Source organism: Chiloscyllium plagiosum, unplaced genomic scaffold (genome assembly GCF_037043375.1).
Source record: "Chiloscyllium plagiosum isolate Xiang-an unplaced genomic scaffold, Cpla_swu_hap1 HiC_scaffold_3, whole genome shotgun sequence".
NCBI lineage: Eukaryota > Metazoa > Chordata > Chondrichthyes > Orectolobiformes > Hemiscylliidae > Chiloscyllium > Chiloscyllium plagiosum.
Genome location: NW_028270141.1, coordinates 92,024,509 through 92,050,476, shown reverse-complemented (window position 1 = coordinate 92,050,476; position 25,968 = coordinate 92,024,509). Strand labels below are relative to the sequence as shown.

Here is a 25,968-nt window from a genome sequence, read left to right as displayed (position 1 = left end):
TGTAATCAGGAATTAAGAAAGTTAATGAAATGCCATTCCTTTGTTACAAGAAGAATCAAATATAAAACTAAGGATGTTACAGAACCTGGAACTCCAGTTGCTCCAGCCGGAGACATCTCCTGCACGTGTTGGTCATTCACACCACGTGGTGTGTCTCGGCTTTCCCACATAGTGCAGATGTGCAAATCACGGGGCTGAGATCCCCAGGCATACGTCAAGTAAATAGAATGTATGATTGGGTTTTTTTTTAACCATTGCCTTCATTTAAGTATGGACTAGAATGCTCTCACCCTTGTTTATGTCCTAAGTCCCACTCAGGTCCACCATTGGTCTTTCTACTTCACCTTACCTGCTGTTCTCAGTGGTGCTGACTATCCGTCACAAGATTCCACACCTTTCCCACTCGTCTCATTTTAGTCTCCTGAATTAAAGAAGGATGGTAATGCATTGAAGGTGATTCAGGGGTGCTCTAGCCTACAGGAGTTTTATGTTAGGTTGTTTTATGAGGAAAGGTTGAACATATTGGGATAGTTTGGAGTTGAAAAATATGGAGATTGGCTTGATTGAAGGATATAACGTTCTGAATGATCATGACAAAATGTACGTCGAAAGGATTCTCTTGTGAGTGAGTCCATAACTGGGAGCCACCATTTCAAAATTACTTTGTGCACTTCCAAGTCAGAGATGAGATTGCGGAATTCAAAGACCGAACAGATTAGCTCCAATTCTGTTTAATGCTAAACAGGCACAAGGGCCAAATGGCCTACTTCTGCTCCTAATTTGGATGTTCCATGTGTAACTCAAGATCACTTCCTGTGTGTACTGCTTTTTGCATCTGGCTTCATTGTCCTATTGCATTCTTCGCTGCTGTTGCACACTTCTGATTGTTTCAGCCATCTATTCATCACAACCCTTCAGTCTCTCGCCTGAGTTGTGTCCTGCAGAATGTCATCTAACTTGTATCAACATATTGTTATTCTCCCTCAATATAATTTTTGTTGCATTTGTTTATATTAAGTGACGTATGTCTTGCCAGCTCCTTCTGTGCTTTCCAATTCCAGCACATATGTAAGAAAATACTTCCATGATTTAATCAATGCCAATTTTTCTGCATACCTTCCAAAGCATGCTCATTGATACGAAATGTATCATAGCCACCGGGGTCTATATTTTTGAAAACCTTGTAACATGAAGGAGACAAACCTCATTCTTTTCCATTTGTCAATGTTTTGAGCAGACTGACAATATATATAAAATGTCATTCAGGAAACCTAAATTGAAGTCAGCTCCTGAAAAAAGAAGCTACAGTGCTATCCTCAATCTCAAAATATTCTGAAGAGTACTGGTGAAATTTTTTTGCTACCATTGAAATGATGCACAAAATCTAATATTTAATAAAATGCATTGTCTATGGTTATTATTTGATCGTAACTTTTGGCTTCAATATTTTAGGCAGGCATTTTGGAAGAAAATTTACGGATGCATGTTCAATGCTGCCTAACACTCTGTAATATCTGGGATACTAACCTAAATGTTGTTTCTGTACTCTGGGAATATTACAGTAAGCACCTGGTGAGTACAAAATTTGCACAACTGTTAATAGTCCAAAAATTTCATTGATGGGAAAATAAGATAATTGCAACTATTGAAAACTGTTGACATAGAAAAATTGTGATCTTTTGAATATTTAGAGCAAAGTTCCTGTGGAATTTCAACTTCATAATTGAATTCAGTTGCCATGTTAAAGTTGTATGTTCTGTGTAGATTTAGACAATATTTAGTTGCATTACAGTAACAGATCCATACTGTTACTTAGGAGTTGAAATATATATTGCAAAAACTTTGTGCTGTTGGTATGAGCCTTGAAAAATGTTATTGAAAGTGAGTGTATCTGCAGGGTAATCAAGCCAAATTGAGGTATTCTAAGTCCCTGCTACTTTACAAACTGTCCCATATTAGGATGTGCTTCTCTATCATCGCTTTCAGGGTTTACTGTCATTGGCTCACCAAGTCAGCGTCACTGCTTCATAACAATCAGGATGTAATGCCACATAATGCAGGATATATTAAGAGGGCCTAATATAAGTCAAATTCAAATTGCAGGTCTTGGATTTGTACAATTTTTGTCAATAATATCGTTAGATATTGAGAGACATGAATGGCGTAAAACTATATAAATCAGAATTTAGATTATGTCTATCACAGACTAAGTGTGATTGATGTCGACTTTGCATTATAATTTTGCTTGGCAGGAGAACACTGAGGTTCTAAAACAGACGTATAAACAAATAAATTGGGAGATATTTGCAGTTCCATTTTTGCAGCCTATACCTGATGTTTTTCAGCCTTTACCTGATCATTTGTTGTTCTAAAAAGAGTCATCTAATTGAATCAAAAGTAGACCATATTGCAAAGCTAATAATTACAAAATTACTGTTTGCTTAATGTCCCAACAGTGCCATGTTTCATTGTGCATTTATATTTAGTGGAAATTATGCTGTTGTATGTTATCTTTCCTTTGTAGTATTAGCTGGTATTTTGTGGTCAGTTGCAAAGCAATGATACTTTCTGATGTTCTGTAAAAATCCAGATCAGAAAATTTTAATGATCTCTTGCATGCGGATTTCATCTTTCCTTACAATAATTTGAAATGGCACCAATTCAAGGGGATTTACAAGTGTCTCACAATAATCAGGGCCGAAAATGTGTTGCTGGAAAAGCGCAGCAGGTCAGGCAGCATCCAGGGAACAGGAGAATTGACGTTTCGGGCATAAGCCCTTCTTCAGGGCTTTATGCCCGAAACGTCGATTCTCCTGTTCCCTGGATGCTGCCTGACCTGCTGCGCTTTTCCAGCAACACATTTTCGGCCCTGATCTCCAGCATCTGCAGACCTCACTTTCTTCTCACAATAATCACATCATCAATCAGGGTATATAGTCAGTCACTTTAAGGAATTCTTAGTAACAGACAACAAACCAGGATTATCCTTTACTCATTATAAATTTTATGGAGAGCATAATTATGAATGAAACTTTTATGACTAAATCCCAGCTTTATTTTGGTTCCAATGGGGGTACCCCAATCTGTCAAGTACCTGGGTGAAAAGGGATGGATTGATTCCTCTCCTTTGTTCACCCAGTCCCTGGATTGGTTGCAGCAAGGTTAATTTAGAAAGATATCTTGTGGATATCTTTCTTCCAGAACCAATTGAAATTATGATCTAAAACGAAGCAATTTAACCAATTTTTTGAACTAATGAAAAGAGTGAGGTTATTGTTCAAAAATGTGTGAAGAATTAATAACTCATTACAGATGCACTCAGATTAGAACTATTGGGGGTAGGGCAAAAGGTTAATGGCATTATTGCCAGAATATTAATCTAGAAACCCAGGTACTATTCTGGGCATCTGGATTTGAATCCTGCTGGGGCAGTTGGGGGACCTCGAATTCAATAATAATCTGAAATCAAAAATAATCTGAAATCAAGAATCTAATGTTGACCATGAAATGTTGTCAATTGTCAGAAAAGCCTGTCGAGTTCACTAATGTCCTTTCAGGAGGGTGACTGGCCTGCATGTGATTCCAGACTGACAGCAATGTGGTTGACCCTTAATGGCTGTCTGATCAATCAGGGATGGTTAGTAAACGTTGGTGTAGCCAATGATGTCCATGTCCCTTGAATTAATTTTAAAAATTCTGCATTGTTAATTTATGATATTGACATTTGTTTCTGCTGCCTTCCATTTTGTTACAAATCACACAACACCAGGTGATAGCCCAGCAGGTTTATTTGGAAGTACTAGCTTTTGAAGTGCTGTTGCTTCATAACGTAGATGTAGAACAGGATCATAAGACAGAATTTATAGCAAAAGATCCGTGTCTTATGATCATGCTCCACAGCTATCTGATGAAGGAGCAGTGCTCCAAAAGCTAATACATCCAATTGAACCTGTTGGACCATAACCTGGTGTTGTGTCATTTCTAACTTTGTCCACCCCTGTCCAACACCGGCACCTTCACATCATTCGATTTTGTTAACTGCTTTTCCACTTTGCATTGCAAGTTTTGGATTTCTGTGAACATGAATTGCGTTCGTGAAGCAACTTGGGAATAGACCACTGTAGCTTTGTCAAGTGTGGCTTTCAGGAACCACAATGGCTTCTGCAGGCACAAGGTAGTTGCTTTCAGTGATAGAGAAATGCTTTTCTTGTGATCTGGTATAATATGGTAACCAATTGAAATCAGGACATTGGTCTAGTCAAGCAAAGATGAACTCCTCATGATTATATATTTATATTCCTTCAAAAATACTTTGTGCCCTGACATGGGAATTTGGAGAAGGATGTTATCTAGTTGACTGACAGTCTCATTCCCAATGCTGTGTTCTATTCAAACATATAGAATGGTGATAGATAAGAGTAAAGAGAAATAGAAAGAGAAGCTGTGGAGCTTAATCTGCATGAAATAAAAGTCCACAGGAGGTGAGAGAATCTGTATGCAAAATGGAAAATATTTTTCAGCAATATATTTATTTGTATGCTCAAAATTATGATATTTTATTGAATTAACTTCTGAATTTAACTTTCTTTTTCTGAGTCACTACCACACTGTCAGGTTGACTTCTTTCAATTAACATTGTCACAATTTTTCAGTCAAATTCAGGCACAAAAATGACCATCTACAAATATAACCAATACAACTGATAAATGTTGTCTGTTTTTCAATGATTTTCCCATTGACATACCTAACATAAGGAGCTTCACTCTATTTGTAGTGGGGAATAATGCAATTGCTATGACTGTGTGTATGCGATATGTGAGTAATTGTTGATTTCAGCTTTGAAAGGACCTGAGTGAATATTGTGTAGAATTTAGAAGCTCATGCCATCAATATTAACCTGGGAGTCTCAGTTTTTCAAAATGGTGCGTCTGCTAAGTTGTTTTCTGTTTCCATTTTATGCATTTTAAAGATGCAGGATACGTTTGAAAGAAAAGATGAGGATATTTTAAATTTGTCAGTTGTACGTCATGAGGTGAAGTAATGAATTTGAGTTTTCTATTTGTTTGGATGTCCTAAGTATTGCTGACTGCATTGCATTCTCTGTCCATTATCACAGAATAGTTCCTTCAACATTCCTTGGCTTGGCTTGAAAGGGCTGGCCAGTGTGAGCAAATCTCCTTTATCTATGCTTGAAATGACAAAGGCCTGTTGCTGTGATGAACAAAGCTCCAACTTGTACCAATCGCAGAATAGTTTTCAGCTCTTCCTCAGAATTTTGGCTCTGCAGATTTCAAAAGGAGTGGAAACAAGTGGGATGCATCCATGGAAACAACTGAAAGGAAGGTAATAAACTATGCTGTAAATAAGATTTATTCCCCCAATATGTGCTAACCTATAAGCTTGTTAGCAAGACTGACCCACTTAATCTATACCAGTTTGGCAGAACAGTATTACAAGATGTGTTTATTAAAATTTTGTCTTTATCTGTTTATGGGACATGGGTGTTATGCCTTGGCCATTGATTTTTGTCCATCCCTGATTGCCCTGGGAAAGGTGGGGGTGAGCAGTCTTCTTGAACCCTTGCAGTCCTTTTGGGACACCTACACTGCTGCTTGGAAAGGACTTCTAGGTCTTGACCCCAAATGTTGAAACAATGGCGATGTTGTTGCAAAATCAGGATGATGCGCGACTTGGTGAGGAACGTGCAGGTGGTAATGTTCCCATGCATCTGATGCTTTGTTCTTCTAGGTGATAGAGGTCACTGGTGCTTCAAGGAGCCTTGATGATGTTGTCTGGTTTCCTCTTTAAACAAGACAATTCCAACCAGAATGTTATGAATGAATTTGCCCAGGTGTCCTACAATACCAAAGCAGTCAAATCAATACAAACACAAGATCTTACCAATACAGAATGGTGCCAACTTTATTAGGAACAAAGTTACAATAGTCTTTAGTACTAAACTAATCTCTAATACTAAGGCCCCTTAAGATTACACTACTTCCTAGGTCTCTGGAAGATTTACGCAGTCCCTTTCTCTGTGGCTCTGTCTCTGGGTCTGTGAAGCTGCCTTCTTCCTGTCTCTCTCTGGGTGGTCAGCTGGTCTCTGCCTCTGCCAGGCTGGTCTCCTTGGAGGACCTCAGACGATTCCAGAGATTTTAAGGGTGGTTCCAAGAGTGAAGTGTGCAGGTGAAGTATGTTGTTATACCTTTTAGACAGTTTTCTGGAACTTTCTGTAGTTCTGACCAATCAGAGATACACTTAATAGTTTGAAACAAGAGTCAATAATTTACATAGAGCCAAAAAAAACTGCAGATGCTGGAATCCAAGGTAGACAGCAGGAAGCTTGAAAAACACAGCAAGCCAAGCAGCTGTGGAGAAGTCGATGTTTCAGGTGTAACCCTTTTTTAGGACTGGGGGTGGATGTAAGGGGAGCTGTAGATAAGCGAGGGGTCAGGGTGGTGAGATCGGGATAGGTGAAGGTAGAGGGTACGATCTAGTTGGTCATGGAAGGAAAAAATCTGGTTGGTAGCTGGAAGGAAGGATGGATCAGAGGAATTGAAGGGAGAGGGAGGGGTTGGGAATGGAGTCTGGGGATGGGAAGGGAGGTTATTTGAAATTGGAGAACTTATTTGAAATTGAGTCCTCCAGGCTGTAGGCTGCCCAGGCGGAAGATAAGGTGTTGTTCCTCCAACTTGCGGTCTAATTCATTGTGGCAGTGGAGGAGACCAAGGATAGTCATGTTGGAAAGAGAGTGAGACGGGGAATTAAAATGAGCGGTGAGTGGGAGGTTAGGTCGGCCCCTGCGAGCTTGGCTGAGATGCTCAGTGAAACGTGCCCTTAGTTTACGTTTGGTCTCCCCGATGTAGAGAAAACCAAATCGGGAGCACCTGATGTAGTAAACTAGGTTGGAGGAGAGTGGTGTTGGACGGATTGGGGAGAGGGCAGGGGGTGGATGGGGGGCAGGGGGCAGTGTTGGATGTGGTTGGGGGTTGGGAGTGGGGTTGGGACGGGCAGGGACGGGAATTGGGGCGGTGTTGGATGGGGTTGAGGGTGGGGGTAAGGGGGAGGTGTTAGACAGGTTTGGGGGGGTGGGTGTGCGAGGGGGAGCGGTGTTGGACAGGGTTGGGGGGGCAGACGGGGGAGCGGGAATGGGCGCGGGCAGGGAGGCAGTGTTTGATGGGTTGGGAGGCAGGCAGGGAGCAGGGAGGGGTCGGTGTTAGATGGGATTGGAGGGTGGGCATGGGAACAGTTTTTGATGGGTTGGGGGCGCGGGGGCAGTGTTGGGCAGGGTTGCAGGGCGGCGGGGATGGGGGTGGTATTGGACTGGATTGGGGTGCGGAGGTGGGGGCAGGGTTGGGTCTTGCGCACAGTGTGCTGCTGCCTAGTTTCCTGAGTGGGGAGCAGACTTAACAGAAAACTCCGAGCCCCAGAGGAAAGGTATTAAATCAATTAAACGAACAATCAATTATTCGAATGAAATAGTGCTTGCCCATCTTGTTCTGATAATCGAGGTTCCTCTGTATATTGCTACAATGGGTTACTGCAATGCATCCTATAGATGGTGTATATATACTGCTACACTGTGTGTTAGTGCTCGAGGGAGTGAATGTTGAAGGTGGAATGGAAAACATCAATTTTCTCCATTATTCAATGAGATCAGGGCTGATCACCTCCAGATGGATGCCTTTTCCCCATAACTCTTGATTCCCTTAATGATTTTATGTCTGTCTATCTCAGTCTGCAATATTCTTAATGAGCTGAAAATGTGTTGCTGGAAAAGCGCAGCAGGTCAGGCAGCATCCAAGGAACAGGAGAATCGACGTTTCGGGCACAAGCCCTTCTTCAGGAATCAACGTCGATTCTCCTGTTCCTTGGATGCTGCCTGACATGTTGCGCTTTTCCAGCAACACATTTTCAGCTCTGATCTCCAGCATCTGCAGCCCTCACTTTCTCTCAAATATTCTTAATGACCCAGCCTCAACTCTAAACAGAATAAATAGAACATTACAGTGCAGTACAGGTCCTTCAGCCCTCGATGTTGCGCCAACCTGTGAGACCAATCTGAAGTCCATTTAACCTCGACTATTCCATTTTCATCCGTGTGTCTATTCAGTGACCGTTTAAATGCTCTCAAAGTTGGCGAATCTACTACTGCTGCAGGCAGGCAGTACCGTGCCCCTAACCAATCTCTGAGTAAAAATCCTACCTCTGACATCTGTCCTATATCTATCACCCCTCAATTTAAAGCTATGTCCTTCTTGCTAGCCATCACCATCCGAGGAAAAAGGCTCTCACTTTCCGCCCTATCTAACCCTCTGATTATGTTGTATGTCTCAACCTTCTATCTGTGATGAAGAACTCCACAGATTCACCACCCTCTGAGCGAAGATAGCCCTTCTCTTCTCTGTTTTAAGTGGGTGACTCGTTACTCTGAGATTCAGATTCCAGAGTCTCCCCTCGGGAAGCAACCCTCTTGCCGTTGAAACAAAGGCCCCCATTCCATTTGACGTTCCTATTATCTGCTGAATTTGGATGTTAGCTTTCTGTGATTCATACACAAGGACATCCAGGTCCCTCTGTGCTGTGGCTTTCTACAGTCTTTCTCTGTTTAAATAACATTTAGTTCCTCTGTATCTCTCAAAGTCCATAACTTCAGATTTTCCAGATTATATTCAGTCTGCCAAGATTTTGTCTATCTGTTTTCCTTTACACTTTCTTTGTGTTCCTCCCTACTTGTCTTCCCTCTTGTATTTGTGTCATCCGCAAACTTGGTGATAGTGCATTCACTTCTTTTTCCAGCCATTAAGTTATATTATAAATAATTGCGGCCCTAGCACTGATCCCTGTGGAACTCCTCACATTGCATGTTGCCATCCTGCAAATACTCCTTTCATCCCACATTAAGTAGCCAATCCTCTAGCCATGCTAGTATGCTACTTCCAACACTATCAGCTCTTATTTCAAGTAGACTTCTCAAATATTACCTTATCAAACTTTCTGACAATCCAAATATATTGCATCCACTGTTTTGCCTGTATCTATCCTACATGTTGCCTCCTCAACAAATTTTAATAAATTTATCAGGCATTGTTTCCCCTTCATAAAGCCATGCTGAATCTGCTTGGTTATATTATGCATTTCTAAATGATCTACTGTTGTATACTTTGGAATAAACGATAATATTTTCCCAATGACAGACGTTAAGCTAACTGGCCTATAGTTACTTGTTTTTGCCTCCCTCCCTTTTGAATGGTAAATATGTGATGTTAGCAATGTGATGCAACCTGAAATTACATCAGCTTTTTCTGATAATCCTACCTCGTCAGCTGCATTGAAATCTCTCCAGATATTTTCCTTAGAATATTTTACCAGTTTCTGTTCCTACTGAATGACACTGAGCAACCTGTTAATTTTCTAGGATTTATTCCAAGTTCCATCAGCGGAAGATGCAAGAACTTACTGAGTTGGGACTACAGAATTTTTTCAGCCTTTTTCTAGTCCTTGCAGCAGTGGCTGGGATAGAGGATGTTGTCAGCCGGGTAGCAGATCTTCTGGACCTTTTAAAACCTAGCAAGCTCTCTATTGCCCAGCAAGCATTGATTTGGAAGGGATACTTTGCGTTTCTTCTGATGTATGAAGAGAAGAATGTTGACATCAGCTTTCTTGCTACAAAACTGTCAGCAAACTTTCAGATTGTAACTAAAGAATTCTATCTGAAAACTACTGACCACACACGGAAAGTTACTCTCTGGCCATTGCTTGCAGCATATATTGAAGCTGTGCAGGAGGTATTCGAGACCAGCTCCTACCTACACCTTTCCGAAGAGAAGCTGTTGAATGAAGGGTTCAGCTTGCTGTACCGTGCCTGTAGGGAATCGGAACTGAATGCAGCACTTACATTTTTGCAGGTTGTACTGGCTCGTTTGAGGTGAGTGAATATTCCCTCAGCAGTTCCCTTGAACGTTTACAGTATCATCTCTAAATATGCGAGTGAATTAAGTTATCACTGAAATATTGTTGCCCAGCATCCCAGTAAATACAGAGGTACTCTGATATTAGTCAATGGATGTTTTGTTGTGTTGCTGATGTAGCGAGGATTCATGTGATACATCTCACCGGGATGTCACAAGCACAAACATCTTTCCAATAAGACTCATTCATTAGCAGGTAAGTGTCAAAACCCAGGTAAAATTTCCTGTCTGTATTTTGGATGATTCCATTGTTACAGCTGTTGATAGAGTGAGCTCTGCACAGACCGTGGTTTGAATGTGAGAAGTTTGCATTGTATCAAGTTTAGCACCTCACCACTTGGTGGGTTGATTCATTGAACCCGTGAGTAAATCAAGAGACAGTTGTAACACGTTAGGATGGTTCAGTGTTGGGAATGCAGGATAAACTATTCTTTTGGCTTTTGCTCTGTTGTAATAGCATGCACCTAAAATATTAAATCACTTAAATCAATCCATCTTAGCTTCTGTCAATGACAACATGTTGCAAAAGTATTTTTTTAATTCATTCGCGGGATGAGGGCATCGCTGGCTAGACCAGCATTTATTATCTGTCCATAATAGCCCAGAGGGCAGTTAAGAGTCAACCACATTACTGTGGGTCTGGAGTCACCGGGCATGAGGGAACCAGATGGGTTTTGTGCCAATCGATAATGGATTCATGGTCATCATTAGGCTCTGAATTCCAGATTTTTATTGAATTCAAATCCCATCATGTGCCATGGCAGGATTCAAATGCGGGTTCCCAGAACATGACCTGGATCTCTGGATTATCAGTTCAGTGACAATACCACTAGGCCCTAGCCTCCCCTAAAGCATTCAACATAGTAAAAAGGTGCTTCAAAGGCACATTATCAAACATAATTTTGCACTGAGCCACATGTGAGGATATTGGGACTGGAGACCAAAAGCATGACCAAAGACAGTTTTTAAAGGAGGAAAGAGATGAGTCATTTAGGAGGGTAGTTCCAATTCTTGGGATGTAAACAATAAAAGCATGGTGCCACTCTTGATGAACAAGAACTGGGAAAGTGCATGACGCTCATATTAGGGAAGGCAGCAATCTGAGAGGGTTGTAAGGCTGTTTGAGGTTATAGCAATAATGGAGAATTTGAAAATAAGGAGAGAAATTAAAAATTGAGGTTTTTGAGAGACAAGGTCCCAAAATGAATCAGGGAACACATTAGTAATGGGGTTAGGGTGAAGGTAGCAGAGTTTTGGATTAGCTCAGATTTATAGTGGTCGGTAGATGGGAGGTTGGCCAAAAGAGTATTCAATCAGTCAAGCCTAGAAATAACTTCAGTGGCTGTCAAACTGAGGCAGGGCAGGGATTTTCTGGTGTCTTCATGTATCTCTCTTGCTGAAAAGGTGTGAGGCAGTCCACCTGACTGTACACAACAAGGTTGGCTGTATCTCCTACCACGAGGGCAGTGCCAGGGCTATGTCTGAAATCACTCGCTGGAAGCAAAAGTCCCACCCAGCGAGAACTGCTGGCCAATCAGAGACCATCAGCACTCTAACATGTCAGTGCCACTGCGAAGGCTGTAGTTGTTAGAACAATCAACATTCCTAGGGTCGAGATCTTGGATAAGGGCTTTTTGTGAGGGACATTTTCTGGGATTAGGTATCATGGGGAAAGGAGGCCAGGAATAGAAGCAAAGACAGGAGTGTGAAGTTTTTAGTAGCCCTATGTCCAGTCCCTTGATTGTGCATGATTCTTTCATCATCTAACAATAACAGGCAGCCTATCATCATCAGTTGTGCACAGGAATGAAGTGATGGCCTCGTGGTCATGCCACTGGACTGGTAATACAGAGTCCTAGCCCAGTGTTTTGGACAGATGGGTTTGATTCCAACCAGGACAGATGGTGAAATTTTAATTCAGTACAACCTATTGACAAACTAGCCTGATGGTGGCCATGTAACCACTGTTGAATGTCAGGGGAAAAAAAATCCCATCTGGTTCATAAGTACTCTTTAGGGAAAGAAATCTGCCATCCTTACCTGGTCTGGCCTCTTTGTGACTCTAACCCACGGCAATGTGGTTAACTCTTTAATTGTCCTCTGAGCAATTAGGAATGTGCTGTAAATGCTGGGCCAGCCAACAACACCCATGTCCCATGGATATATTTTGAAAAAGGTACTGCACTTGTTATAGTTGACCACCTTAGGGCCTCAAGTAGAGGTAGGGCAGGAGGATCAAGCTTGGGCATCCCACCAGAATGGAACTCAGGTGGAGAAGGAAAGGCAGTGAAGTTGTGTGGTGAAACTGTCTCACCTAATTGATGATCTTCCCACCCCCCAGGACTGGGAGATTCCGCCCAAAGCGCAGACCCACAATGCTAGGGAGGTGAAAGTAGGTACTCTTACTGAGGGAGCAACTAAGTGGTGGGAAGCTTATCTCAGGGTCATATACAACTCCAAAGTTGTAGATGGTCTAGATCAGTCTCATGCAGTTGCTCAGGAGGCGCTTGGTGTAGACGGCCAGCTTACTTTGTCCAACTCCGACCATCTCCTGAAACTTTTCTCCCCTGGCTGCCTTTCTTCAACTGCATTAATGGCTTTACCGTCATTATTGTCATGATTTCAGCTGATGTTATTTCCAGGCAAGTCAGATCCCAGACAAGAACCTGTACAAGAGATCCTATTTTGATTTGTTTTGATTTTGACAAACAAATCGAAACCCACTGAAACATAATCACACAATGCTGCAGATTTTGCTTTAATATTAAAGCAGATGCTTATTTTGAAAGAAATGAAGACAAAATAAACAAGTCATTTACTTACAATGCAAATTCTAAGATATTTCACTATACAGTTAAAATAAATTCCCATTAATCCTAAAACATTCTTTCATAAAATGAAAAGAAAAAAACATTTTTTTATAGTATGCAAAACACATCCCTGATACAGTGCCCGGGACCACCACTGGTGCAATACTCATACCAGACTTCAGCTATTAGACTGGAACTGCAAATAGATTCTTCCTGGTCATGGACTACACTAATTCTTCATTTAAGTGTAACCTAATTCACTTTATTCTTCCCTTCTCAGGAACATTACTCTATATAGCAATCGTATTCCAAAGATTTCACAGGATTGCTGCAAACTCAAAAACTAAAATTAAAAATCTCTCCTGCTCTCTCTCTCAGCTGAGTGTCTGTCTTAAGCTTTTTTGAAAAAAAATCCTGACTTTCTAAACTGTGGATTGTTTATCTTATTTGGTGGTAAAACTCTCCCAAACACACACAAATCCATTAATTCTAAAGCTAACCCTCAAAAAATGTTTTGAAAGAAATCACCAGGCTATAGGGATGCTTACAAGTTAATAATTAACTTCAAACCCAGAGGAAAAATCCATTTCTCTCTCAAACCCAGAATTCAAGATGCCAGATTTGCAATAAATAATATTAAAATATATATACATAAATCCCATAGTTTACATCACAACATCAAAATGCACAAAATGCAATCAATATAATCATTCTATGGTGTTCAGCTCAGGTCTTCTGTTAATAAGCTGTCAATAACTTCTTCAAGGACCAAGACAAAATCCTGATTCTGCATTACAGGTAGTATTTCTATTGTATACATGGTAGGTATTGATTACCCCGGACAAGATAATCTCCATTGTCCTTAACCAGACTTTCAGTTCTACCATTGATCCTGAGTTCCTCCCATCTACATGTTGGATGTCTGCTGGGGCTTGCCACAATGTGGCTTGATCAATCATAATAACAATGCTGCTGTAAGACCTGGAACGCCTTCCCGCTACAACAAGGCGTCAGTCAGAAGTTCTGACATGTAGTCGTTGTTATGTACACATACACTGGAGCCAATTTGTGTATAGCAAGATCCCATAAATAACAGAACAATGACCAAATAATCACTTTTGGTGCTGTTAGCAGGGACTGAAATATTGACCAGTACACTGGGAGATTTTTCTTGCTCTTTGAGTAGTATCATGGATTTTATATATTCACTTGAGCTGGCAGAGAAGGATTTCTCTGTAAATTCGTACTCAAAATGGCGTCCTCTTTAAAGAGCTTCATTTTTCCAGTTCTGTAGTGGGGCTTGAACCCATGACATTTTAATGCAGATTAAAGTACTACCTTTCTCTAAAAAGTATAAAACCTCGGTTTAATTGCACCGTCTTATTATGTAATACATCTTTTCTTTGAGAATATATTTGTCAATGCTAGTACAAAGAGGTCTGGGGTTGCAGTGAGATCATTAGCAAAGTATTTGTTATTTTTAAAAATCCTTGTGGTAATAGAACTAAATTGATGTATTCATCCCAAACTCAATACAATTCACATAGTTTGAATGCCCATACAGTCATAATTGAGACTGATTTTTTTGGATATTATTGTGGAATGCATAATTTTAGTGAATGATAAAAGTAAACCCATAAAATTCAGGAGCTAATGTCAGTGCTTTTACTGAAGGGTGTGTTGTAATTAAGAGTTTTAGTTTCAAGCTCTTAAGCAACACTCAACCATCTTATGGGGGAAGCTACGCTAAAATGTGAGCCAGAAAGAGACAGAATGGTATGCTGAATAGATCAAACCATGGGCAAGTAAGCCGATTCTTTTTATGAATGAAAATGACAATGAAGGAGATTCTTGTACTTTCAATGCTGTAAGATTCATCTTGTTGATTGCTGCGATATGTGTTGTCTATGACTGAAAATCGTTTGCAAAGTTAATAAGTACAGTTAAGATTGTTTGATCTCTCAGGTCATAGAATCAGCCAGAACTGCTGTAAAACTGAAACCTAATGACACTATTTGTCATTCTGGCTGCCTTAGCCAACAAACGTTGTTTGAAATGAGAAACAATATTAATGTTATAACAGTAAGTTCTTTGCTTCTGTTAACTTATGTTTTCTGGAGTCAAAATCTCACACAGTTGAGAATTTCCACTTCTTTTCAGTTGTGTTTTATTGTTTAATGACTGCTCAATCACTCATCAAATTATAATGAAAAGGATGCAATTCCTGCCACCGTGATAACTGGACATGAGCCGTGAAAGGACCATTTCAAAGATGATACCTATTAAAATGTTTTTTAAAATATTTTGTTGTGCATGATGAGGAATTGAAATAATAAAACGTTTTACTCAATCAGTTAATGTCAATTTCTGGAAGAAATTCTTTTGCATTAACACAAATTAAATTTCAGTTTTCTAATTATGACCACCTCCCAGTATTGAAAGGCATTTTGAGACTCCAGTTCTTTGTACAATTATCATTTTAAAGTCTAGATCCATTCCTGTAGTGGTTGTGATTGTTAATGTGTGAATATTTTAATTGTCAAATTCTTGTCCGATGCAATATCCAGGAGAGAGTATAGTTTACCGACCCTGGTCCAGTACATTTTAACTCAGACAAGCTTTGTTTACTTACTTATCATTGGTGAAAAATATGTGAAATCAGATTTAAGCTAGTGTTTAGATAATGTTGTCTTTTACCTTCCATACATTTTTTGTAGAAATAGAAATAAACAAACTTCCAAAAACTTCCTGAAGAAATTGTGACATTTTGCATTGAAATGTGCATTTGAAGTGCTCATAATCTGGAGAAATCTTTGTTGAATTCCGTTTTTAATCTCTGGAGACTAATTACATGTGCCCCTGTGTGTTAAGCAAGGCGAACATGAATAACAGTATTGTGTATTTTTTTCTGTACAGCTTGAAATGCATACTATGCAGGCAAACAGTAAAAAGGGGTTGAATTGGCTTGTCTCTGAAAAAACTTACAAAATAACCTTACCTATCAGCTACTGATGGAAACAGTTGTAATCCTTTGTTGCAAGTACATCTGTGGAGTTCAGGGAATGGTCATAGGTGTGCATTACAGTCTAGGGTATCTCACTGAAATGTTTGAGGGCTAAGATTGGAAGCAAAATAAGGTAGAGTTTACATTTCAGTTTGTTACCAACATTACTGTTGGACATTTTATTTTCTTCTTATGGCTTTTTGGTAGTACAAAACACAAGTATTGCTGATAAAAGACGCATTTTGTAAAAGCTTTTCACCTTGCAAGCTTCAAGTCAATTCACAGGGATGCAAATTCAAGAGGAACAAACTATGTTTATACTGTACAGGAGGAGACTGCTGATTGGTTGCTAAATTTTGATAAAATATATCCTTTTTCACCAATTTCTTATACAGGCCATTCTGTTATTATGGACATTTCATCAACGCAGATTCAGTGTCACGTGATTGACAAATCGGGGACGCTGTTTCTAAAATGTGAACTTTTAAAATGTGTGTTGACTGTAATGTGCTTACAGCAGCAACATTTTAAGTGCTCTTTCTAAAGCGGATTTTTCTATAATGTGGAATTGCACAAGAACTGACTGTGGAGTCATAGAGTCATACAGCACGGAAATAGATCCTTCGGTCCAAACAGTCTATGTCGAGCATAATCCCAAACTAAATTTGTTCCATCTGCCTGCTCCTGACCATATCCCCCCAAACCATTCCTATTCATGTACTTACCGAAGGTTTTTTTAAATGTTGTAACTGTGCCCGCATCGACCACTCCCTTCAAAAGTTCATTCCACACGTAACCCATCATCTGTGTAAAAAATGTACTCCTGTCCTCTTTAAATCTCTCTCCTCTCACCTTAAAAATATGACCCCTGTCTAGAAATTCCCAATCCTAGGGAAGAAAAACCTACCATTAACCCTATCTTTAACCTTTGTCATTTTATAAACCACTTATTAATTTTACATTTGTCTAATCTCTCCCTCTATATTGACATATAAAGTAAAAGGAAGTGCTTTTCTATAACAGATCACTGCCATAGACTCCCCTCTCTGCTAGGGTGCACAGAGGGTCACAATGACATTTCCTTCTTAAGGAGGTGAACACTTGCTATTTGAGGCCCTTGATCTTGATCAGCCTGCCAAGGTGTGTTATTGTGTGTTCTATTACTGTGTATTTGATTTACTGATTTCCCCAGATCATACATTAAAGCTTTGTTGGAGTTGCTCTGAGTCATATGAACTAGAAGATCCAGCAGTGGATTCTTGTTGTGTTCTAAGTTAAATGATCTGAGCTAGGGGAGCATTTGGCGAGCGACAGTGAACCTCCTTCATTTTGATAACTAACTAGTGCAGATGCCAGTGAAACTATTCAGGATTTGTTGCTTTTAGAAAATGGGAAGAAAAAAGTAGGAGGAAATGGGTTGTACATAATCTTCTTTGCAGCAGAGTTCACAGAGAATTCATTCACATTCTTAATAGTCTCGCCTCCTTGTCTGTCATTTTCACTTGGCTTGAAATTAAAAATCTTAGCAATATGTTCCAAGTTAACAGAAAATAAAATCAAATGTTTTTAGATTAGATTAGATTAGACTCCCTCCAGTGTGGAAACAGGCCCTTCTGCCCAACCAGTCCACACCGACCATCCCAAGAGTAACCCACCCAGACCCAGTCCCCTACTGTATATTTACCCCTGACTAATGCACCTAACACTGTGGGCAATTTAGCATGGCCAATTCACCTGACTCATCATGAGACCATTCTGCATACTGAAAGACCAACTCCATCCCCAAAACTTGAAGATATGCTGGGTCGTTAATTTTTGAGCTACAAACACATTTTCATTTGTTTACATTCAAGGGATTTGTTTAGTTATGAGTCAGTGGATTGAACATTCTGCTTGAACCTTCAGTAAACAGTGATAATGTACCGCCAAATGATTATGCCAGCAAATTTGGTCTTCAGCCATCTAATGAGGATTCTATATGGTTCTGGGCCTCCATCTTCCTCAGCTGATCTTGTTGTATTTATGTGTCTGCTGTGGAAATTTGCTGTTGAATACTTCCGTACATTGTCAAACTCAGTCTCTGACAAGTTGGACAGTCAACCTGCAGAGATACAGTGAAAGTCATGGTTACCTCAGTTCATCTCGATTATCAGTTGGTACTTTCAATTTGGTGCTTATACTGGTAAAAGTGAGGAGGGGGCTAATTTATGATCGATGGAAGTGTGCCCCTGAAATGTTCCCTCCGCCTCCCATGACTGCAGCCAGTTTTCCACCTCCCAACCTCCGCTGGAGAATTATATTAGTCTGGGAGCAGAAATGTACAGCTGCTGCAGTAAAATGCAGAGGAAATTGTGCTGTCTGATAAAATTTGTCAAAGAGATTAAACAGAATTTTCTTCTTATCTGCCAAAATTTGTGCAGAACCATGTTCTTGCAAAACATTTTGAAAAAAAAGTTATTTCACAGGATGAAGGTATCGATATCTATGCCAGGATTTGTTGTCCACTCCTCATTGCCCTTGTGAAGATGGTGGTGAGCTGCCATCTTGAACCACTGCAGCCTGTCTACACTGTTGTGTCCCTAGCAACATTCCCTCTAATATATTCTTTTGATCTGCATGAATCTCTGAGACCCATGCTCGGCAGCCATTTTCAGAATTAGAAGTAAATGCGTAAATATTGGAACACTTGCACAGTCACTCAGCTTAGAGGGAGCGTTGGTCCCCAGTGATGTTGAGAGAGTTCCAGGGTTTTGAGCCAGTAACGAAAGGAACAGTAATATAGTTCCAAGTCAGGATGATGTGTGGCTTGGTTGGGAACTTGCACCTGGTGGTGTTCATATGTACCTGTTGTCCTTGTTGTTCCTAGATGGTTTTTCATTTGTAAGATACTGTTGAAGGAGGCTGGATGAGTTACTGCGGTATATTTGGTACATAGTACAAATGATTGCCATTGTGCATTGGTGACGGAGGTAGTAAATGTTGAAAGTGTGGAAAGGGTGTCGATCAAGTAGGTTTCTTTGTCCTGATGTTGATTTTTTTCAATGTTTCTAGAGCAGCACTCCTGACTTGCGCCTTGTAGTTGCTGGGTAGAATCAGGAAGTAAGTAACTCCCTGCAGGGCAAGTCTGATCGGCTGTTGTAGCCACAATATTCATGTGAGTTTCTGGTCAGAGGAAACCCCCAGGATGTTAGTGGGGATTTACTGATAATAATGCTGTTGAATTTCAAGGTGGGGGTGGGGGTGTGGTTGGTTGGTTGAATTTTCTCTTGGTGAGGATCATCATTGCCTGGCACTTGTGTGGTCCATATGTTAATTGCCACTTACTAACTCAAACGTGAGTGTCAACCCAGCCTTGCTAGATGTGAACGCGAGCTGTTTCAGTATCTGAGGAGTCATGGATAGTGCTGAACATTGGGCAATCCTCAGCAAACATCCCTACTTCCGACTTTTTGATGGAGGGAAGGGCATTGATGAGGCAGCTGATGATGATTGGTCATAAGACTCCATGCCTGGAATTCTGTAGTAGACTCCTAGAGCTAGATGCATTGATCTCCAACAACCACCACCATTTTCATACATACCTGGCCTGATTACAACCAGCAGAGACTTCTCCAGGTTCCTATTACCTTCAGCTCTGATGTGGCTTCTTGATGCTACTTTCAGTCAAATACTGTTTGGATGTCCAGGGCAGGCATTCACACCTCACTTCTGGAACTCAGCACTTTTTGACCATTTTTTGACCAAGGCTGTAATGAGGTCAGGAACTGAGTGGTTCAGGTCTCAGCAGATTCAATCAGCCATGAACTTGTTATTACTGTGTTAGTGTCATGTGGTAACACTGTCAATGACCTCCTCCATCATCCTGATGATACCGGCGAGTCGACTGTTCAGTGATATTTAGACTGCTTTTTCTGGGCCGGACATACCTGGGCAACTTTCCACATTGTTGGGAAAATACCAGTGTTGTAATTGTAATGGAACAGCACGGTCGGGGCACAAGTCTTCAGTACCGTTGCTGGAATATTATCATAACCCATAGCCTTTGCAGTATTTAATGTCTTCAGCTGTTTCCTGCTATATCATGTGGAGTGAATTGAATTGGCTGAAGTGATGCTGGGGACCCCTGGAGGAGTCCAAGATGCATTGGCCTGATCACATCAATCTAATGATTGGTTACTTACCTTTGCCTGTCACAAACTGCTTCTACTGTTTGGTGTGCAAGTATCCCTGTGTTGTAGCTTCACCAGGTTAGAACCTTGTTTTGTTGTATGCCTGGTGTTGCTGCTGACGTATCTACCCTCACTCTACATTGAACCAGCGTTGATCAGCAGCTTCGTGGTACTGGTGCAGTGAGGAGTATGCCAGGACATGAGATTACAGATGGTAGTTGAATGCAGTTCTGCTGATAACACTGAGTTGCCAGATAGGTTTGAAATTCAACCCATTCAGATAGTTGTAGTGCCGCATACATTGCTGAAGGATATCGTCAGTGTGGTGGTACTAAACTATTCTTGGCTTACTGATGGACATTGAAATCAACCACTCAGAATACAGTCTGTGCTGTTGTCATCTTCAGTGCTTCCTCCAATTGGTATCAAAAATGGATATGTACTGATTCATAAGCCAGGGGGTGGGGCAGTGTAGATGCGGTGGGTGTGGGGGTAGAGAAAACATCATGCAACCTTGTGGGGTCCATATCCAATTTTGAGGATTCACAGTTAAATTCCCTTGCAACCGTATGCAAACTGTGCCATCATCGCTGGTGGCTCTGTCTTGCTGATGAGGCAGGATATACCCAGATCTGTTAATGGTGGTGCCTGAGACATTATAGGTTATGATTTTGAATGTCAGGCTGATGCTTAATTTGTCTGTGGAGCAGTTCTTCTGATTCGGAACAAGACTTTAGTAAAGAGAATTTTATAAGGTGTTGTCAGTGTTATTTCCATTGCCTTGGTTGATGCTGGAGGGTCCATTTAGTTTCATTGTTTTTTTTCCCACTTTTAGTGATTTTGATACAAAATGCACAGATATTTTTATCAGACCAGCCCACGTGGTCCCTCCCACTGCAACAAAAATTCTTCCAATAGGAATTGAAGAACACAGTAACGTTTGTACCTTCTTCATTTGCATTTATTTAGCACTAGCCCACGTTGTGTTGGTGTAACCCCATATAGTGTGCAGAAAGCAGCAGGGAGGTGAGGATCAGGCCAATTTGTTTTCCTCCTCCAGATGCCCCCAAAATTGGTAGCCATTACCTCTTCCCTCTTGTCCGTTTCTACTGTGTTTCACTTTCCGCAGATAATGGGAAATTTGCTGAGTTTCTCCATCTCTTCTGTAATCTTTTATCTTAGACTTTTCAACCTGTGAATGTCTAACACATTTTTCCCTCCGAGAGCTAAAGAACACCTTTGAATCAATGGTCTTGGCAAATAAAGGTTTCAACTCCTGTTGTTTTCATCTCTTGTCTTTGTGATTGTAAATGAATGTTAGAATATTAAAAAGAACTCTTGTCTGTAACAACAGCATTATGGGTGTGTTATTTTCAGATTAGAAACCAGTATAGAGTTCTTAAAGTCAATATGGTGAAAATCCCAGCGTTCTGGCTGAATTTATATTTAAAAACAAGCCTAAACTTGCAAAATAGGAGATAAATAAATGAGCAAGTAAAAAGTGTTAAAGAAACTGGACATTCAATGGTAAATGTGATGTAACTCAATGCACATCATCCCCTCAGTCAATTTGAAAGTTACAGTTAAAAGCTCCTGTTAGTTTTTCATTTTCTCACACTGTAAAACAAACATGCTTTTGAGTTGCCAGCCATGGAGAATCCCCACGGAGTATGTTCAGTGTTGTCACTAAGTTACTTAGTGTCTTAATACCAACACTATAGACTTTGCACATAGAGAAATAATCACACTTAAGCCAACACGTGATAATGTTGCATAATAACCTTAATTGACTATTTCTGCTGGATCTCAAATGACACATCTTTGAAATACCTTGCGCTCACCCAAGTATGAAATGAATCAAAATATGCTAACTGGACACAATCTAAATTTGGAATAGCAAATATACAATGATGTTGTGGTTTCTTTTAAAGACACAATGTGCAGTTAAGTTGTGTATTATGTGGTGCAAAGAGAGTGCTTTCTGGAAAGTTTGTGCTATTTAAAAAGAATTGTATAAATACAAACAGTCTGTTGCGATTCACTTCAGTGTGTGTGTATTTCTGGTTGCACATGGGGAAATGTATTCAAATTATTCCTCCTGTTATGCAGTTAAATCTATATTGTAGCATCATCCAAACCTTAGTGTAATAGCAGACTGCTCAGCCCTTCTCCAAATTTCTCAGTTAGCTCCAGATTTGTATTTCCTCGCATTAAGACATTTTAATAATAAAGGAGGTTCGTGCCATGGTTTAGGTGGACAAGCAGTATTATTTTCAGTGTTAGTTGCTGCAAGTTGTGAAATTTCTAAAAGAGTGTGCATTTCCAATAACTATTTGTTATGAAAAATGCATTTCATTAAGGGATTCACTTATAATGGTAATAGGCACTTGGTAATATTTCTTTTTGGTATGTTCCTTTCATAGTCTTTGCACATTTTTATAGCCAGGAATGGACAAGAAACTTTGAGACTTTTCAAAAGAATCCACCCATTATTTTGTTCCCAACAAATCAGTGGTAAATAAAGCCACTCACTCTGGTTTTAAATTTGCAAGTAATCTTCACCTGAATTCAACTATTGCCCCGCCCAGGATCCAATTAATTTAGTAAACTTTCATCAGAGTGACACTGATCTGTGCAGTTCACAGAGTGAGTTCCGATTCCAGTAGTGTTACTGTAATTATCTTGACCTGTCAAAGCATCTATGAAATATGCTAACGTTTGAGTTGAATTTATCTGAAATTATTAAGAAAATTAGGGCAATTTCATCCTTTGTGCCATTTATTCTCCAAGGACGTGACTTCCTCCTTGGAGCAGACTGTGATGGGAGTTTTGCATTCCTGCAAATTAATGGTTTATATCGTAAAAAATCAGGTTTTTGCTCTTTCTCTCTCTCTTTCTCCTCCCCCCTCCACCTCTGCTATGAAAAGTAATAAATTGTACGTATGATTTATTGCCAGTGGGTAGGAGGTAAGATGATTTAGATCACATTTTACTGCTTGATGAGCAATGTCCTCCTGGTCAGACTTAAGCCTGTGTCCCCACATTTCTCATTACTCTTGAGCTAAGTAGGCGCTGATTGTATCTAAATTGCTTTGCACAGGGGCGACAGATGAACGCAGCGGACGACCTGCTATTCAGTGTGGGAGTAACCCTAATGTGCAACAGCAGTATCAACGTACTTGAAGTTTAAAAAAAGACTTAATGCTCTTGGCAAAAGTGTAAATGTGGGAAAAAAAATCTCTTGATGCTTTGATATAGAAATTGGAATGTGGGAACTAGTGGGATAATGACACTTATCAGCTTTGGTTGGATTAGAGTCCAATTGTCATCCTTACTCCATAGAATATATACAATTAAAATAGTGGTTCACCACTTTTGAAGTGTTAAACCATGATGAGAAGACTGTGCTGCCTCCTACAGGCAAATTGCATTCCAGAATGGTCTTTCACATGGAGAAAGGAATTTACCAAGGTTTTCCTGTAGCTGAAAACAAACCATCTGCAGTAATTTGCTCCTCTTTCTATAGCTTTCCACTTAAATAAACAAAAAGCATTCACAAATATAATACATGGTGTGTTTGCATTAAATTTCTGGGGTAGTAACGTAATTTAGTTATATAAAAACTTTTTCTAAATTATTTAAGTGGAATGTTGTCAGTCACCTGACATATAAAGACGTATAGTGAAGAGCTCTGAAGTTTCAACTTTGATGGTATCACAAATTAAAAGCAATTGTTTAAAAATCTAACTTCGCAAACAAGAAAGTTACTGTCTCATTTAAATTGTAAGTGGTTAGATTTCTTAGCACAGTGATGAAATTATTTGTTGATATTTAAAGGGTCACTGATAGTTTCAAGTGCATTTTAAATATCAGCTGATATTTCATCCTGTTTCATAAATTTGTAATTTATTTTTAATAATTGCATTTACATAGAGCCTTTCAACACCTGAGTATGTTTTTAAAGTAGTTTGCAGCCACTGATGATGTATGTTGTTAAAAATGTATTATTTCTAGTTGTAGTAACTGGCAATGTTGTGGAGGTGCCAGTATTGGACTGGACCGGACAAAGTCAGAAGTCACACAACACCAGGTTATAGTTCAGCAGGTTTATTTCCAATTGCAGATGTTCAAAGTACTGCTGTGTTGTAGGTAAAGTTCATCTGACAAAGAAACAGCGTTCCAGAAGCTTGTGATTTCAAATAAACCTGTTGGACTATAACCTGATGTGGTGTGACTTCTGAACTAGGAATGTGACAGATGACTCGATGATTTACTTTAGTGCTGCTCATTGAGAGATAAATATCAATCAGTGTATGGGCAAGGACTTCCCTTGTTCTTCAAGTGGTGCCATGAAAATGCAGTGTCAGTGCTTCAATTGTATTGCGAATTTGTGGAACTGATGTTATTAGTATGTCGAACTGTTTTGTAAAGTACTGTTGTAGTTGTTATTCTTTTATTCACCTGTTTCTAGATCACAGTTTGCTTCCAATTTTTGACCGACATAAATTTCAGAGCAATTACTTAACATAGTTTTAATTCAACAAACACGCCTTTAAATCTCTGTTCTGTGCAAGTTGGTATTTATTTTATTTTTCATTGTGTGGGGTCCTAAGTCCTTAAGTAATCCTTGTTTAGAAAGTTTTAGAATACAGCGGTTTGCATTTTATTGTTTTGGCCGAGGCAACATTAGTGTCGTACCACAGAATTTACAATTTGGCAACTTATGTAAGAGCAAATGGGTTTTAATTAATCACATTTTGGAAACAGTGCAAAACTGCAGACTTTGAATGCTCTGAAATGGCAGTACCAAGTTCAGCTCTTGCAGGTACAAGAGGCAAAACCTCTTTGATATTAATCTTTAGCAAAATATTTTTATAACATCAAGCCAGAGAATGCCAGAAGGAAAAGTTGTGATTTTCTCCATTTTGTGATATTCTTTAAAATTAGCAATGCAACAGCTTTAAATGTACTTGTTGCTGAATAAACTGGCATAAATCTCAAAGAAATGTCTTGTTATGTGTCCCATGCTGGCTTTCCCTTCGTCAGTCTAAAACATTAACAGGTGGGAGCGGATAATCTGAAAATGAGGGTGTGCATTCATTTGTATTGCTGGGTAGTGGCAGGCCACAGTTATCCATTTTGCACATTACCTATTTTCAATCCGGTGGTGAAAGTGAAAATATCCATTATTAAATCATCCCATTCATTTCTTTTGAATTGAATGCCATTCCCTTTTTGAATGGCTCATAAAATTGAGAATAGAGGGTTATGACTTCTAAGTTAACTTTAATAGAATATGAAATAGTAGCATGGTGTGCTAGATCTGCATTTTTAGCATGAAGGGGGTTTGAAAACCCAGTAGGATTGAAGTGAGGTCGGATTTCTAAACTTCCAAATATCAATTAGGAGTAAGGCTCCATCATTGATGATGTTTGATTAAAAGAAGGAGCCCTTCAGTGTTGTTAACATACCTATAGCTCATTGTGTGCTTTTTAAATCTACAGCAGCTCTTAACACTTTCAGAATTAAATTGTTCGCTCGTCTTTACAAATTTGGAATCTGAGAAATAGTTTTCAGCCTGTGAAACATGTGGAGTCTTTGTCCTCTGTGGGAGTCCTCTATTTGTAGTAACTAGATGGTTCTTAGGCCACTTGTGTTTCAACTGTTGCAACAACAGATTAACAGAGAACAGGGTATCGATTTAATTGACTATGCACAACAGCCTCTTATGTTATATCACTTTCTCAACCCTGCCTACAGCTTTACTTTCCAGCTTTGTGTTATCTGTAGCGTTCCAGTGAAAGAGCCCTGTGTTCTATTCTGTTTCTTTTTCTCTCTCCTCTACTCTTTCCTTCCCAATTATGAATCATTCTAGCTTATCTGTAGTTGGGGTTAATTAATACCGAGACCATCCAGGAGCCTAAATAAAGGCTCGAAGAGTGCAGTTGCAATTACTACTTAGGTTTCTTTGGAGATTGCAGTCTGTGATTGCTTTGAATTGGACAGATGCGGGA

At 39.8% G+C, this 25,968-nt stretch overlaps 1 protein-coding gene across 1 annotated transcript in view; it reads left to right on the top strand.

Annotated features, from left to right (window-relative positions):
* mms22l (MMS22-like, DNA repair protein) overlaps window positions 1-25,968 on the top strand; it is a 163,327-nt gene that overhangs the window by 56,307 nt on the left and 81,052 nt on the right. Inside the window, exons 12-14 of the mRNA XM_043685419.2 lie at window positions 1,453-1,572; window positions 5,117-5,343; window positions 9,419-9,928. Of these exons, the coding sequence (XP_043541354.2) occupies window positions 1,453-1,572; window positions 5,117-5,343; window positions 9,419-9,928 (857 nt within the window). The remainder of the gene's footprint in view (window positions 1-1,452; window positions 1,573-5,116; window positions 5,344-9,418; window positions 9,929-25,968) is intronic.